The 16,458-nt window shown below is 40.3% G+C and overlaps 1 protein-coding gene across 3 annotated transcripts in view; it reads right to left on the reverse strand.

Moving 5' to 3' along the window:
• The window catches only part of DSCAM (DS cell adhesion molecule), a 476,005-nt gene that overhangs the window by 71,805 nt on the left and 387,742 nt on the right, over positions 1-16,458 (reverse strand). For all 3 annotated transcript variants that reach the window (XM_030477062.1, XM_030477064.1, XM_030477065.1), the window contains exons 18-20: positions 16,133-16,279; positions 12,717-12,872; positions 4,825-4,958 (exon numbers count right to left, since the gene is read on the reverse strand). In XM_030477062.1, coding sequence (XP_030332922.1) covers positions 4,825-4,958; positions 12,717-12,872; positions 16,133-16,279 — 437 coding nt within the window. The remainder of the gene's footprint in view (positions 1-4,824; positions 4,959-12,716; positions 12,873-16,132; positions 16,280-16,458) is intronic.

A 16,458-nucleotide genomic window follows, 5' to 3' on the forward strand; every position in this document is an offset into this window, starting at 1 on the left:
ACTTTCAGCACCCCTTTAATCACTGAAGCCTCTACAGTGCGTAACGACAAGTTGCTTCTGGCTTATAATTGCTCTTGCCCTATTTTCATGCCTTTTATTCAAGTCTTTAAACTGGGGGTCAAAGTATGAAGCAAAGCTGCTTCACATTGAATTAGAATTTGGACAGATCCTATGCAAAAACAAGACAAGACTTTGGCCTGCCTGAAAGAATTGTGTGGGAAATACCTCGATGTTTAGAACTTATGCCAGATAATTCTGGTTCTTGAAAGATCTAGTTTAAGATATTCATATATACTTTCATATCATCCAGTTTAAGGTGGATATCATCTGGTTTAAGATAACCACATATACTTTCGCTAGAGTAAACAAAGAGAAGGTAATCTTTTGGAAGAAGATTCATCCAGCTGCTTCCAGACATTTAGCTTCTTTTCTTTGAGAAAGGATCTCATTACATTGCAAAGAATGTCCTCCACAGGTTTTCTGGAAGATTCCACGTGTGTTTGCACTGGAGAATGTATCTCAAACACATAAGAAACCAAGGTATTTGGAGTGTTTTCCACTGGGACCTTTTGAAAACTCTGAGGCAGAATTGGGAGGCTTCAGTCTATGCATTTGTGGAAAAGAGGAAGGAAACCTGGAGAAAGAGTCTGATTCATGTCACTTTTTGTGCAGACCAAAAAAAACCCAACACTCTAATACACCCTCACTGGGGAATCTGACTACAGTTTTTCTCTCGGTATGGTGCTCTACAGATTGACAGAAAAAGGTGCAGAAAGATGTGAGAAACAGACGAACAGTCTAGTCACTACTGCTGTTACTTCTGCTGCTGCTGGTGGTTATCCTGTCACAGGACTAAGCAGATAGAATGTACATGGGAATGGTGTCTTGTACAGACATCATATGCTTGTTGTTTAATTTGACAGCACATTAAACTTTTTTTTTTTTTTTACTTTTAGTAGGTTTAAACCAAAAGCAAAAAAACCATAAATATAGAAGTCTAACAGGCCTAAGAGTATGTTTCTCACAATAAAATAAGTATACGAAAAGATCAGTAACCATCTGTCTGAAACAGTACGAGATGTTGGTCAGTTTTCAATATCAATTACATTTTCAAGTAAATTGATTGTGTTTTGGCCAAATATAAGATAATTTCCTTCTTGTCCATCTTTACTTCACATCTGTTCATCTCCCTCACTTTCCAAATCCAACTGTTTCACAAAAATATTTCCAGGCCAAGATGAACCTTTGTTGGGCATTCAGCTTTTGTATCTTTCTAAATCCTTTGGAGAAGTCCAGGATTGTAGATTACAGCTTTCAAAGATTCTTTCAGACATATGTCACTGCCAGATACCTGGGGATGACTGAATGGTTTGCACTATTGTCCTGGGTTCAGCACGAGCAGTCATTTTTTTTCTCCTTCTTAGTAGCTGGTACAGTGCTGTGTTTTTGACTTTCAGCCTGGAAACAACACTGATAACACCGACGTTTTTAGTTGTTGCTAAGTAATGTTTACTCCGACTAAGGACTTTCTCAGTCTCATGCTTTGCCAGGGAGAAGGGGAAGCCGGGAGGAAGCAGAGACAGGACACCTGATCCAAACTAGCCAAAGGGGTATTCCATACCACAGCACGTCATGCCCAGTATATAAACCGGGGGGAGTCACCTGGAAGGCCCAGATTGCTGTTTCGGTCGGGCTGGGTATCGGTTGGCAGGTGGTGAGCAATTGCATTCTCTCCCCTTGTTATTTCCCTTATTATTATTATTACTGGTGGTAGCAGTAGTTTTGTGTTATATGCTAGTTACTGCGCTGTTCTTATCTCAACCCATGGGAGTTACATTCTTTCGATTCTTCTCCCCCTCCCTCTGGGAGCTGTGGGAGGAAAAAGAAGGGGAGCGAGCAAGCAGCTGTGCAGTTCTGAGTTACCGGCTGGGCTTAAACCATGACAACTATGAAATAACTCCTCCTATTCTGGGTGTTGGATTTGTTTTTTTTTTTTATTTGTGGTTTGAGACATCCCAGGCAATATATAGTTCTTAGGATTCAAAATATTTAAACAGGAAATGTCTGCATTTTTCTGTACAGGGGCAGCAGAAGTTTTAAGAGTTTCTGCCATTGCAAAGCAAACTGAACTCTACAAAAGGTAGCAAATCTTCATCTTATAATGTGTCAGGGTCATATGAGGGTTATGTTTCGTAATAAGAATATGCACAATACTACCAGCCGAGTTAGTTTTCTTGCTAGTGACTTTAACACCAAAGCAGTGCTTTTGTGTAAAGAGCTGTCTCGTTAGCCTGAGTGTTCAAAGTGTGCTGTATTGACTTGTTCTCGGTAAACACATACTGTTTGTAAAATACAATCTGCAAAGAATGCAGCCTTCCCATAAGTTTACCTCTACCACTGTCCTTTTCTCTTTCTTCTCACTAATACTTGAAAAATGAGTTTGCCTTTCTGCTTAAATAGCAGACTTTTAGCAAAGTTATTTTGCAACCAAGGCTTTGACTGAAGGAAGAAGCCTATTCAGGGAGTTTTTATGGCTCTATACTTTCAACTACAGCACTTATAGTGGCAGAAGAAATGGTAAAGAAACAGGTCTTCTATTTATTCCTCTCCTCACCATAACAAGACCTCTTTCTTTGTCAACTACTTGTCTCTGCAAGAGTGACTCATACAAGAACTTCCTTGGGATATATAAACCCTATCTACACAGGAGTGTTAGCATTCAAGTACCTCTGCAGCAGGCTTCTTTCACTGCAAACCTAGCTCTGAATAAAATAACTTTTTATTTTACTATCCTTTAAAGAATAAAAGATTACAAAGCATTTTGTTAGAAAAAACGTTGGGGGAGTGAGTTCTATATATCTATAAATGTGTTCTGACATCTTGCACTTACTTAAGGGTGTCCAACCTGGCTTGTAGAACTGACTACTGAGTGCTATCACTGCCTCACTCACCACATGGAACCAATACGAAAGACCTGCTCTGTAAGCCACAGCTCATGCTGGTCTGCAAAACACTAGAGAGAAGTGGTACAGGGACCGATACATATAGTACATGTTGTACATACAGACAGATACACATATGTGTATTTACGTGTATATATTTATATGTACACATACACATTCACCCCTTCATGCACACAGGTAACAACAGGGTAACTATCCATGTACACATTAACGATTAAAAGAAAATACCTCCAAATGTCTCTGTGTTGGGCTAAGGTATACAGTGATACCCTCACATCATGAACACCACAAAAATACATCAGTAAAATTCAGTACAGGCCAAGACTAGCAACGCCAGTAACGATTTTTGTCGTCGTCCATCACTGAGGTACTCCAAAAGGTAACCATACAATAAGCAGACTTTAAAAAAATTTTGTACAAGAGAGAACTGCACATTAAAGAAAAAAAATAGCTGCAGATATTTATTTTCCTGGTGATGTAAACATACAATTGTTGCTAGCAAAGCCTCAGGAAGAAACTGTGACTAGCAAGAGACAGCAGCACCACCTGGTGTTCTCTCCAAGCCCCCAGAAAAGTGCTTGGTACCCATTCGGACCAGAGCCCTGACAGCAAGGTCCACTTCTGTAAACTCCGACCTCTTTAATTCACTGTGTGTCACAGAAATGTATGAATCATGATGGAAAAGACACTGGCTAGTTTACATTTCATCAGTATGCTCAAGATAGTTTGCTTTTGCAATTTTTAATGGAGTTAGAAGACAGTAGACCCCAGACATAAATGAGGTAAAGATTTCCAACCCTTAGCTCTGGATGTGACTCATAAATCCTGCTTATAGTAGGATGTATCGGTTTAGGCATAGCCATCAATGGACTTGTGTGTTTTGCCCTGTTTCCCTTGGAGTGCCTGCAGAATTAGTTCATTTGTTGGAAGAGTGGGTTGTGTGAGGCTGTTTCCCATTCAGACATACCCTCAGGCGTCTTTGAAAAGAAGCCTGAGGCACTTTTAGAAATTTCCCTGTCAAACTCCTTCTAGTTCTGGAACAATATTTCTCTTGTCTGTTATATTAAGATTGCATTTGGCAAACTGCAATGCTAACTTTGATGGGAAGTCCTGGTTAAAAACGAAACAAAAACTTTGGATAAAAACTAAATAAGTATGTTTTTCAATGTTCATTAAAATAAATATGCATGGGTATTTACAAAGAGTAATTGGCCCTTGTGTTTAAAGATAGCTGGATTCCTTTGTGACTCAAAGAGGGAAAAAGATCCCTGATATTCAACTCAATTTTTCTCTTTTCACTTTATCAGAAAGTAACAGCATGTAGACCTAGAGTGGGCAAATGCTCCAGGCATAAATAAGCTTACTCAGCAGCAAATATGTTTGTTCAGAAGTCATTATGTTCTTTCACACATGAATACTCAAGCCAAAAAGGCAGGAACTCAAATGAAAACACATAAATATCTGGGTATAAAAATACATGCCTCCAGCTACAACACGGCTATTGCCCTCAGTTGGTCCTGTAAAAGGTAACTTAGTTTCCTTTTTTATTCTTTTATTTTATTTAAAAATTTCATTTTTTATTCTAAAATAAAAAACCTTTAAAGATACTCAACTTCAGTTGTGAGTTTTGAAATTATTTGTAAATCAAAGCTCATGGGTTTTAGACAGTGCAAAATTTTGATAGGTGGGAAAAAACTAAAACCAACTTTCAGTCATCCCTGTAGCCCCAGGATCACCCTTCACCCTTGCTTAGTGTGAGAGGAAGCGGCAAGGAGAACATCAAGCACTGAGTATCTGCAAACACACAGTTTCAGCTGTGCAAGTAAGTGCTGCCAGTCTGCGGTCACCCTGTTGGACTTACTGTGGGGTAGGGGTGTGAGCAGAAGACAGTGTATTTCCGAATGATGCCATTCAGCTTGAGGGGAGGGAGCCAGGAGACGAAGACAGTGGAGGCCGAAGCTGCAGCTGCTTTAACACCCGCAGGAGGACCTGGAACTGGAAAACCAAGATGTGTTAGAGTGGCCCAGGGCAGGCACTTGGTCATGCTAGTGTAATGGAGGAGTAAAAAGGAAAAGGTGAGCATGCCAGTTTGGTAACCGTGCCTCTGCGGACTGAGATGGACACCCTGTGTTAGGAAGCAGCCTCCACGCTGCCCATGCCAGCTGAGAGGGTTTGGAGGGCTGTGCCCTCATCCCTAAAAAGGGAAAGGCTCTGCTTCAGAGGTCCCCAAAGCAGAAGCTGCCATCGTTGGTTAAACTTTTGTGAAGCATCACCCCCAGCTTGCATGCATGAAAATATGTTGGCTGTGGCCAATGAAATTGCCAAACAACATATTATTATAAATTGTCAGTTTTGAGAAGATAACTCATGGCAAATTATTATTCACTGTATAAGTAACACACGTGAGCAGTTTAATGGACATACACAGTAGAGCTGTGAATTTAAAGCAGTAGAGAGTAAATGAGCTATAGTTCCATGCAGTTAGCACTGCCTGACATGACCCAGGTCTAGCTAGTGGTGGAACATGTGAGCAGACAAACAGACACACAGTATCCATGTCCCCATCCTTGCCCTTAACAGCTCAGACCTCTCTCTGGCACTGCAGTGTGCGAACACTATTTCTCTAATTACAGCAGCTATCTATATAAGCCATCAAAAACTGTCAGAGAAAGAAAGAAAAAAACCCCAAAACTCCTCTCTAAAACCACATGGAAAAAACTTTAGCCAGGAAATGCCAAAATCTTGATACATAATTGTAACCATCTATATTTGCAGGCTTACATTTTGAGAAAGGCTTTAATTTCATAAGCATGTTATTTTTCAAACTCACATTACACTGTACAATGTTCTCCAACTTTGGAAACACTCATACTAATGTGAAAAAAATCCTGCACGCTGGAATATCACGTTGCACATAAGCTTGTACTTAAACAAAATAGCGAGGGCTACATTTAACATCAGAATAAATTGTTTTAAAGTTTCCTGAAAAAAAACAAACCACCTTCTGTCATTATTTAAAAATACATTTTAAACAATCAAAATAAGCAATTTTAAATATATTTTAATATTTCATGTGGCAAATATTCATGTTAAATTATTAAAATAGATACATTGTATTGGGAAACTACATGTGGTATAAAGACAAAATGAAGCATTCTGATGGACTCTGTTTTCTACAGAACTTTTGGTTCATGAGGAATCTAATATTTTTGTCTAATTTCCAGCAAAATAACTAAAATGTTAGAATTTCTGGTAAAATTACCACTGCAATGCTTGATCAGCTTTCTTTACTTTCACAGAAAACAGTCATTGTGCAATATAGATGGAAAAACCCTTGTCCAGCAAGATGATCTTCGCAGATGGATCCTTAATCTTTGTTCTACTTCGTTTAAGCAAGTAGGTATTATAGTGACAAAAAGTTTTGCCTATAAAGAGAAGCCAGACAGCCTGGGGTCTAAATTTGCTTAGCTTTTTAGTGGCTAGCTACTTCAGGTTGTAAAAACTATATAAGAAAAACTTCAATTTTATATCTGTACAGGTACTACTGGAAGATGTAAAAAACCGGACAGATAGGCACCACTCAGTGCAACATTTCTGAATATGCATTTTCTATTTATAGTGTGTTGAGAAAGCTGATAAGGCATCAAGTGAGAATGTCATGAATATAATTGCATGTGAACCCAGCCCCTCATTGCAAAGGGACTAATTCAGTTAGCAATTCTATCCAATGCAGAGTAAATATTGATGCTTGACAGCATCCAACTTGTTATCTATACCCAGCTCATTAGAAATGCTATTTGCTCCTGCTGCTGAAGAGTGAAAGCTAGCTTTCCAGGGTAATTACCTAACCCATGGGATGATTCCTTTACAGTTAGTAATGTTTTCTGGAAATCACTGCAAATATATGTATGAGGTTAAAGTAATTTATTGTTAAATTAGGGTGTGACCTATAGGGACAGGTTCTGATGGTAGTTGGTCATGGCTGTCAATTGTTGAGGGATTAACTCAGAATTCATCTAGCATTTTCCAGTCAATGGACGTATGTGGAAAACATTATTTATCATTGCATGGCTGTATTACTGTCTGGTATACAGACCAGAAGAAAGAGGGTCTAGAAAGAAAGGCAGGAAGCCACACAGCCAAATTTCTCATTCAAGAATCCCTCCACCACATTGCGGAGTTGGGATCAGGCAACATTTCTTGCAGTGGTATCAAAATTATTCTGAATCTTCATTCATTACTCCTCATTTTGCTACAGTGTCTTTGCTGTTTTGTGCATATGGAAATGACAGCGTGGCGAAGCGTTTACATTTCCTTAGCAAGAATCCTGTTGTCATCTGATGCCTTACAGACCACCACTGTCCCCTATTCAGAGCATAAAGTCATTGCTCAAAGTCATCCCCTGGACCTAAACAAGATTATTACGAGTTAGCTCAGCCTTAAAGGAAAGATTTATTACTAAACATGGGTCCCATGAGAATCGGAAGTTGTGGTAGGGAATGCAGTGCCTGCCTTATCTTGGATAGGAAAGACCCCAGTCTTGCTATGCTAATTCAAGGTATTTTCTCTCCTTGCCATTGCACAATATCATAGTTTCCTTTTTTCCACAGTCATCATGTGTAAAATAATGGTAAGAAGCTAGAGAACAAGCAGGGCTGAGCACAGAGAAGCCGAGGACTGCTTCTAGCCAACTTTGAAGCCTTTCAGTGAGTAGATTTGGCAAATTTAACATCAAAGATGGCCTCATTCTCCAGCTAGCAAGGCTTTGAAAGACACGGAAACAGCATGCTGCTTTCATGTGGAGGAGAACACTTTGTATTCTTGACAGTGCAAATGAAATGCTAACGCAGAGAAGGCAATTATACTGATACGACTAGTCCGGGAAACAGCATTTAGATGTGCCAGCTAATAGGGAGGAGCTCCAGGAACTTTCTCATTCCCCTTTTCATAAGCAGAGAGATTATCACCATTTTTCTTCACAGTGCTGAACAGCAGGGAGGCAAATGCACACAGTGCAGTGTATTTAAAAGCAATATCACCCATATATCAGAAAACTGAACCCTGTTCCATAACACGAATTTAATTCTGTACTTCACAGGACTATCCTACTGACTGTTACATTTATGAAAAACAAAATAAAATAAACTCCTGACTGCTGCTGGTAGTGCCTTTGTTCATATAGATATCCCACCTACAAGTTAGACCTATGCTAGCCAAAATGCATTTACATGTGCTGTCCACCCCTCATGCACTCTGAACTGGCCTCATGTTAATCACGCCATTTCTATAAAATCCTGCCAGTTTCACAAGTGGAACAGTAATTATTTTGTTAGTCAAAAAAGATAAAATTGGAGATCTCTGACAATAGAAAAAATGCATTAAGGAGTCATTAAGGGCAATTTTCCATCATAGCACCCAGGTGGTGAACTGCACAGCCATTCTCATCAGCTGAATGAGCCCAAGCAGAGCTCTGCTCCAAAGAGTACTGAACATGCACTTGATTGGATTTATGCTTATTCATTTTAGAATAAAGCTTTGTCAGATTGTATCTGTACATCCACCTCTCTCATGCCATTTGCCAGGAAGCTTGGTGTCCAGATGATTGATTAAAAAGAGGAGGAAAATCTTTCTGGATTCAGGCAAAATCTTACAATGAGACTGGCAAAGGACTTTAGTGTTATTTCTCTTTCCTCCCTGCAGCTAGTTCTCTGCTGTTCCCTTGCTGCAGCTTTCCCCTTGCTCTGAACGCCAACCTCTCTGGCAGAGGAGAGCTGGAGGGACAGCACTGCTGTACCGAGTAGGCTTCTGTGATATGCAAACAGCTTTCTGAGCATAAAAATGCACTTTCACAAAAGAAACTGATACGAGTGAGAAACTTGCATCCTCCTGAGTCACGGAAACCGCAGAAGCAACCTCTGCCTGACACTCAGCAAAAAGCAGCCACACCAGGCCAAATTCCCAATTGCAGGAAGCTTTCCCTGGGGTGGGGCTGTGTGGTCTGCTGGCCAGTTCTGCCCAAGGTCAGAGGTGCTGCTGCCAGCCGAGGTGCTGCATCACGTGTCGTCCTTGTACGGGGATCAAATTCATTGTCTCAGCTATAGTTTTCTCATATTGCATTTTCAGTGCAGAAAGAGAGGGAATTCGTCACACACCACCACACCACCACCCCCCATTGCTACAAAGTGGAGTAGCTTGCAAAACTGTACTTTGAACACAGCAAGGAAGAGAATTTGAAGGACTACTTAAATTTTTAATGATTTAGTAAAGTAAGTCCTCAGGTGAAGAGGGCAAGCAGCTTATTAGAAACTGTAGATGGAAAAGGTAGGGGACAAAACCACAATGAATTCTTAAAAAATGGACATTTCCATTTGGCTTATTTTTCTGCCGGGAAGAACTTTCAGAAGAAGACAAAACCCATAAATATGATTACACTGAAAGCTCATTTCCTATTATTTGCTAGAGCTGTTTCCATTTCCCAAGCTGATCAGCAGCAGTGCCTGACCTCTGGTGTCTAAAATCAGTATCAAACATTACAAGAAATCAGAGCATCAACTAATTTCATCCAGGCTGACTGCTTCACTCCTTGGGTTATTCTTATTTTGCCATGTTGGCGATTTCAAGCCTGCTAAAGACATTTTGGCCTGATGTTTCTAGCTGAACACCAACAGAGAAGTCACAGGAAGTCACAATCTGCCTTTCCACAGCAGCAGTGGAACATTCTGCACTGTTGATTTTACAAAGAAAAGTTTCCCCTCATGTAAAAGAAATGAAAAAAGAGACAGGAATTAATGGTGTGCTATGGCCTCTTAGTAATAACAATGTGGAGTGCCTGGCACCAGTTAAAAATATCTCAGATTTACAAGTTTTATTAAAGAAGGGTGGAATACCTTGTGTCTTAATTTTAGCCAGAGAAGGTCTGGGAGCAGATAAAAGGTTTCCAGATCTAAGCTCTGGTAAGAGTGCAATTACTTTTATTTCACATGCCGAGAGAGATTTCAAACTGAATTTAGGGCACGATCTTTCAGGTGCATTGAAATTAGTCCTACTAAATAATCCTCTACGGGAGTGTCGTGGTTTGAGCTCAGCCAGTAACTCGGAACCACACAGCCGCTCCCTCACTCCCCCCCCTTCTTCCTCTCCCTGCTCCCGGAGGGATGGGGGGGAGAATCGGAAGAATGTAACTCCCACGGGTTGAGATAAGAGCAGTCCAGTAACTAAAGTACCATACAAGACTACTGCTGCTACCACCAATAATAATAATGATAAGGAAAATAACAAGGGGAGAGGATACAATTGCTCACCACCCGCCGATCAATACCCAGCCCGACCCGAGCAGTGATCTGGGCCTTCCGGGTAACTCCCCCCAGTTTATATAGTGGGCATGACGTGCTGTGGTATGGAATACCCCTTTGGCTAGTTTGGGTCAGGTGTCCTGTCTCTGCTTCCTCCCGGCTTCCCCTCCTCCCTGGCAAAGCATGAGACTGAGAAAGTCCTTGGTCAGAGTAAACATTACTTAGCAACAACTGAAAGCATCAGTGTTATCAGTGTTGTTCCCAGGCTGAAAGTTAAAAAACACAGCACTGCACCAGCTACTAAGAAGGCAAAAAATGATTGCTATAGCTGAACCCAGGACAGGGAGACTTTTCCTTAGAAACTTACAGAAGAAATGTCCGTTCCAAGGAATGAGGCACGTGTTCGATGCCATGTATTTTCCTCAGCCTTAAGGATGTTTAGGCCCAGGATGTTTTTGTTTTTATTATCGGGCAGAATTCTCATTATTGCCCCCTTACATTGGACTGGCTGGCCAATCTGACACATAGGGCAGCAGGCTCCAATGTTTCTCAAAGGCATAGATCAGCAAGCACATACTTGCTGTCCTCAGGAGTCTTCTGACACAAACTCTATCTCCCCAAGACCAGCCTGTCCCTGAGTTCCTGGGATAGTGTAGGACAATCACCCTGGCTGCTGGCAGTTTAAGTCCTAGTCCTAAGGCCCCAGGGTGAGAGGCTTTGTGTTCAGAGAGTATTCAGGGAAAAGTTGCCATGCTGGGATCTATTTGACAAAAAGTAACATAAAAATGCAAAGGGTGATCTCACACTTCTCTTATTTTTTAGTGTTTTCTTTGAAATAAAACTACTTAACTCCAAGCAATGGGTGTCTCAAGAGCATCTGAATCAGGTGCTTCCAAGTAGTTTTTAAAAGACTTCAGGGTGGGAGCAGAATGAACTAATGTTTGGCGTACAAGACACGCAAGTCTATAGCTAAGCAGATTGTCCTTGACAGTTGCAGACAAGGTGCAGTACCTTCAGACAGTTTTAAACAGAGACACTATTGCAAGCTGATGCAGGATCTCAGCAAGACCAGGAGGTAGACCTACATTAACCAGCACTGCTATATGCCCAAATTTCCTCATATTTCTCAGCTGCAAGACATCCACTTACTTTTTTTGATGTTAATTCAACTTTGATCGAAGTAATGGAAAATATTAAGCACATGAAAATAGAACAAGGAAAAATAACTCATTTTGATAATGTAAGAGAAAATTTTAGAAAAAAGAGAAATCCAACTTTCATTTTTACTGCATCCTCTAGACACAACTAGAGTTGGGTCCAGGTGACCTTACAATGTATATAAATTTTAGAATGAGTACCTTAATATTTTATTGAAAAAAAATAATAAAATTTATCAAGTAATGTTTTTATTGGAAAAAAACACCAAACATTCATCAAGTCAGTTAATCTACTCAACCTATTCTCTTGTCACTTTTGTAAATCTTATGACAAATAAAAAATTTGACAAATATCTTCATACATTCATGAATGACGGGTAAACTGGATAATAAAAATCCATTGACTAATTTCCTTGAAAAAACATTGCATAACTCACAGAAGAATTTACCAATCTAACATTATTCAGGTAACTTCATTGCTAGTACTGTATTTTTGTTTCTGCCAAAAAATTCTTGATCCAGATTTTCAAAAGTGTTTAGGGATCTAAGGATGTATTTATACATCTCATGGAGTATTTGAGGCATTAAACAGCTTAGGGACAAAACTCCTCCTGAATTTGAAATTGAGAAATAGTCCTTGAGAAATAGATCAGTATGTGGCATCCTACTAAGGCAACCTGAAGTGACTTTCATAGTTAAAGCTACAAGAAAGTTATTATGAAAACTTGTATGTATGTGTGTGATTAAAACTTTCTCAAACTTTCAGCATTAGGACTTAAATTTTCCATGCTTTCGTCTACGAACAAAGACAAGAGATTTTTGTTCTACATTTTAGTTTTAAGAGAACAGGTATTTGGAGGTTTTTTTTTTTTAATATGTATATACTGAAAAAAATCTTAGAAGCATATAAGTTATATAAGATCATCCCAGAATAGTCTCTTCTCCTTTCTCCATTTTCAGTCACTTTGAAAGAATTAACTCAAACCCCCTCAAAATTCTCAAATAAGATCCTAAAGTATTTGGGGAAGAAAAAAAAAAAGAAGACAAAACTACTCAAATTTGCTCAGATCATTAGTGCATTAGTGTTATCTGCAAACCTCTGGCTCACCTGAACCGGAGTCTTAGAAACAGTCAGATTGTTTTCAAAGCTGTGGCCTCATACTCTTTTCCTCATCATATGCTAACTCAGGACCTCCAGACAGAAATCTCACTCTGCATGTTTGTACAGTATTTACACTATTTTGAAAGCCTGAGACATATGAACATTTTGTGGAAGTGGGAATAGAAAATGTTTTACTCCTTACCATCTTCTTTAGTGCGGGTGAAAATTTGTTCACTTCTCACTCCATCTCCAGCTCGTGTAAAAGCCAACACCTGAATGCTGTAGTTGGTGTATTTTTCAAGGCCATCAAGCTCTAGTGATGGCTGTGTAGTAGTGACATTCTTTATCTCTCCTAGCTCTATAGAATGAAAAGGAAATTGAGTTATTGTCAAGTTCAGTCTTCTCCCTGTTATTCATACCTACTGTGGAAATCTTGAGGACTAAAGAGTGTACCAGAGAAGTAATGTTTCATTATTATAAACCAGCAATGAATTACAATAAATTAAAATAAATTCTTTTGTGTCCTGACTTCTTACCATTCAAAGCAGACCCAGTTTTCCTTTTCAAACTTTTTTTTTTATTTTTTTTTTTTTTTACATACAGGGAAGAGGATTGAAAATTTCTGCAAGTACTAAGGTTTTCATAAGGAATATATAGCAGGAGGAGATTATTGCAAAACATTCCCTAAAGCAAAAATGGGAAAGTCAGTTATCTTCATAAAGATTTTCTGGGTTTGAGAAAGACCATTTCTCATAAGGAAAACCAAGAAAAAGTCCCTTTTATTTTAAAATATGTAATAAGTGCTGCTGCAAAGCACTTGATGGCAGTAATAACAGCTAAGAATAGATTTAAACATAGTAAAATCAGATTTACTTGCAGAAAGATGATGCACTTCATATAATTTTTTTTTTTTTTTTTTTTTTCAGCAAGCTAAGAAGTACAACCCATATGGCAGAAAAGCTTTAAACATATTTGGGGCAGAAAATAAAGATAAAAAGATGAAGAAAATCCAGTTTTAAGCACTGCATGAACATCATCTTTTTTCATCATGTTGTAGGATGTCACATAGCTCAGACATACACTGATTATATTCACACAGGATCTGACCTAAAGACTACAGGCATCACTGAAAAAAAAATAATTTTATGTTTGTCATGTGTACATTTCTGTGTACACTTCTCATACATTTTTTATCTTTATTTTTAAATGGACAAGTGAATTGGTGGCTTATTTCCAAATATTTTTGACTTTAACATTACCAGTCGTAACAATGGGCCTCTGGGTTACATTTCCACCCTGAGTTCCCCTTGCCACACTAACAGAGGCCAGGATTTGCAAGAAAGTGGCATATTACTGTGAACTATGATCCTGATGGATGAAAGCAAAAGAAGGGAGACAGCTCATTGTCCCAGAGCTGTGAAAATTCAGCAGGGCAGATGGGAATAAAGGCATGTGCATCTAAAATCTACAAATATTTAATTTACCAGAAAGTACCATATGTATAATTATCATCATGTGATAAATTGCATATTGGTAAGGTATTTCACTCCTTCTTTGATCATTTCAGTCATTCTCTGCTTAGTAGGAATTATACTCAGAGTACAAAAACCTAAGCACAACAGAGGAGGCTGCCATGAAAATAAGAGGCCTTTTCCAAAAATGTTTCCTTCTTTTGCCCTCAGCTATGGAGATGAAATGCATCCTGTCAAAAAATAAGCAATAACCTATGAAGTAGGAAACTAGCTAAGGAAACAGATAACCAACCAAATTAAAATAAAATACAGTTTTGGGCAGGTGTGTTCTACATTCATATCATCGTTGTTTATAAAAGATACCTGCTGGATTTTGGAACTGAAATGAAATTTGCTCAGGTAATTTCGGGTACTATGGTAGGTCTATGGAGTGTTGCAGACCCACAGTGGAAGCCTTCCCAAGGAGAGCCTCCAGGCAGCAGCAGCCTGCTACTCTGTTAAAGCTCTAGGGAAAATGCCTTCCTTCACAAATAGATGAAGCTTTCTCTAAACCAAAGAGAAAAAGAAGTACAATGCTTTCACAAAAGAGAATAAATGATATAAAGGCCTAATATGGCTTTTTACTTGGTAACAGCTTGATTGTTCGGCTTCGAATATGTCCATCATATTCGAAAAATCCTGGCAGTCAGGTGAAGTTCCCGATGACTGGAAGAAGGGTAATATAACTCCCATTTTCAAGAAGGGGAAGGTGGAAGACCCGGGGAACTACAGACCAGTCAGTCTCACCTCTGTGCCTGGCAAAATCTTGGAACAGTTTCTCCTGGAAAACATGCTAAGGCACATGAAAAACAACGAGGTGGTTGGTGACAGCCAACATGGCTTCACTAAGGGGAAATCCTGCCTGACCAATTTGGTGGCCTTCTGTGATGGAGCCACAGAACTGATGGACAGCGGCAGAGCACTTGACGTCATCTACCTGGACTTGTGCAAAGCGTTCGACACTGTCCCGCACGACATCCTTGTCTCTAAATTGGAGAGACATCAATTTGATAGATGGACCACTCGGTGGATCAAAAACTGGCTCGATGGCCGCATGCAAAGAGTTGTGCTAAATGGCTCAATGTCCAGTTGGAAACCTGTAACGAGTGGTGTCCCTCAGGGATCGGTGTTGGGACTGGTCCTGTTCAACATCTTTGTCGGCGACATGGACAGTGGGATTGAGTGCGCCCTCAGCAAGTTTGCCGATGACACCAAGCTGTGTGGTTCGGTTGATACGCTGGAGGGAAGGGATGCCATCCAGAGGGACCTTGACACGCTTGTGAGGTGGGCTGATGCCAACCTTATGAAGTTTAACCAAGCCAAGTGTAAGGTCCTACACCTGGGTCGGGGCAATCCCAGGCACTGCTACAGGTTGGGCAGAGAAGAGATTCAGAGCAGCCCTGCAAAGAAGGACTTGGGGGTGGTGGTTGACGAGAAGCTTAACATGAGCCGGCAGTGTGCGCTCGCAGCCCAGAAAGCCAACCGTATCCTGGGCTGCATCAAAAGAAGTGTGACCAGCAGGTCGAAGGAGGTGATCCTGCCCCTCTACTCTGCTCTCGTGAAACCTCACTTGGAGTACTGTGTACAGTTCTGGTGTCCTCAACATAAAAAGGACATGGAGCTGTTGGAGCGAGTCCAGAGGAGGGCCACGAGGAGGATAAGAGGGCTGGAGCACCTCCCGTATGAAGACAGGCTGAGAGAGTTGGGGCTGTTCAGCCTGGAGAAGAGAAGGCTGCGTGAGGACCTCATAGCAGCCTTCCAGTATCTGAAGGGGGTCTATAAGGATGCTGGGGAAGGACTCTTCCTTAGGGACTGTAGTGGTAGGACAAGGGGTAATGGGTTCAAACTTAAACAGGGGAAGTTTAGATTAGATATAAGGAAGAAGTTCTTTACAGTGAGGGTGGTGAAGCACTGGAATGGGTTGCCCAGGGAGGTTGTGGATGCTCCATCCCTGGTGGTGTTCAAGGCCAGGTTGGACAGAGCCTTGAACCACGTGGTTTAGGGCAAGGTGTCCCTGCCCATGGCAGGGGGGTTGGAACTAGATGATCTTAAGGTCCTTTCCAACCCTTACGATTCTATGATTCTATGATTCTATGATTTTTCTCACCTCCATCCAAGAGATTGGCCCAATAGATAACCCTGAATCCTTGCAGAATCCCATTCAGCGTTTCTTTTGCCAACGTTGACCAAGAAATAGAGATGGTTTCTGGTGATGTGGCAGTGGCTTGGACGTTCCCTGGAGGGCAGCTGGGCACTGAAATAAGATATTTAACATTTTTAACTCCATGAATACAACCCAATGCTTACCCTTCGGCTACTCTTTCAATTTTCATTGCTATCCCACCACCCATTGTTTAATTAACAGTTACACCCTGTTACCAATGCAAACCTTTATTCTTGCTACAATCTGCAAACAGCAGATTGATTTTTCTG

Source organism: Strigops habroptila, chromosome 2, assembly GCF_004027225.2.
Source record: "Strigops habroptila isolate Jane chromosome 2, bStrHab1.2.pri, whole genome shotgun sequence".
Classification (NCBI taxonomy): domain Eukaryota; kingdom Metazoa; phylum Chordata; class Aves; order Psittaciformes; family Psittacidae; genus Strigops; species Strigops habroptila.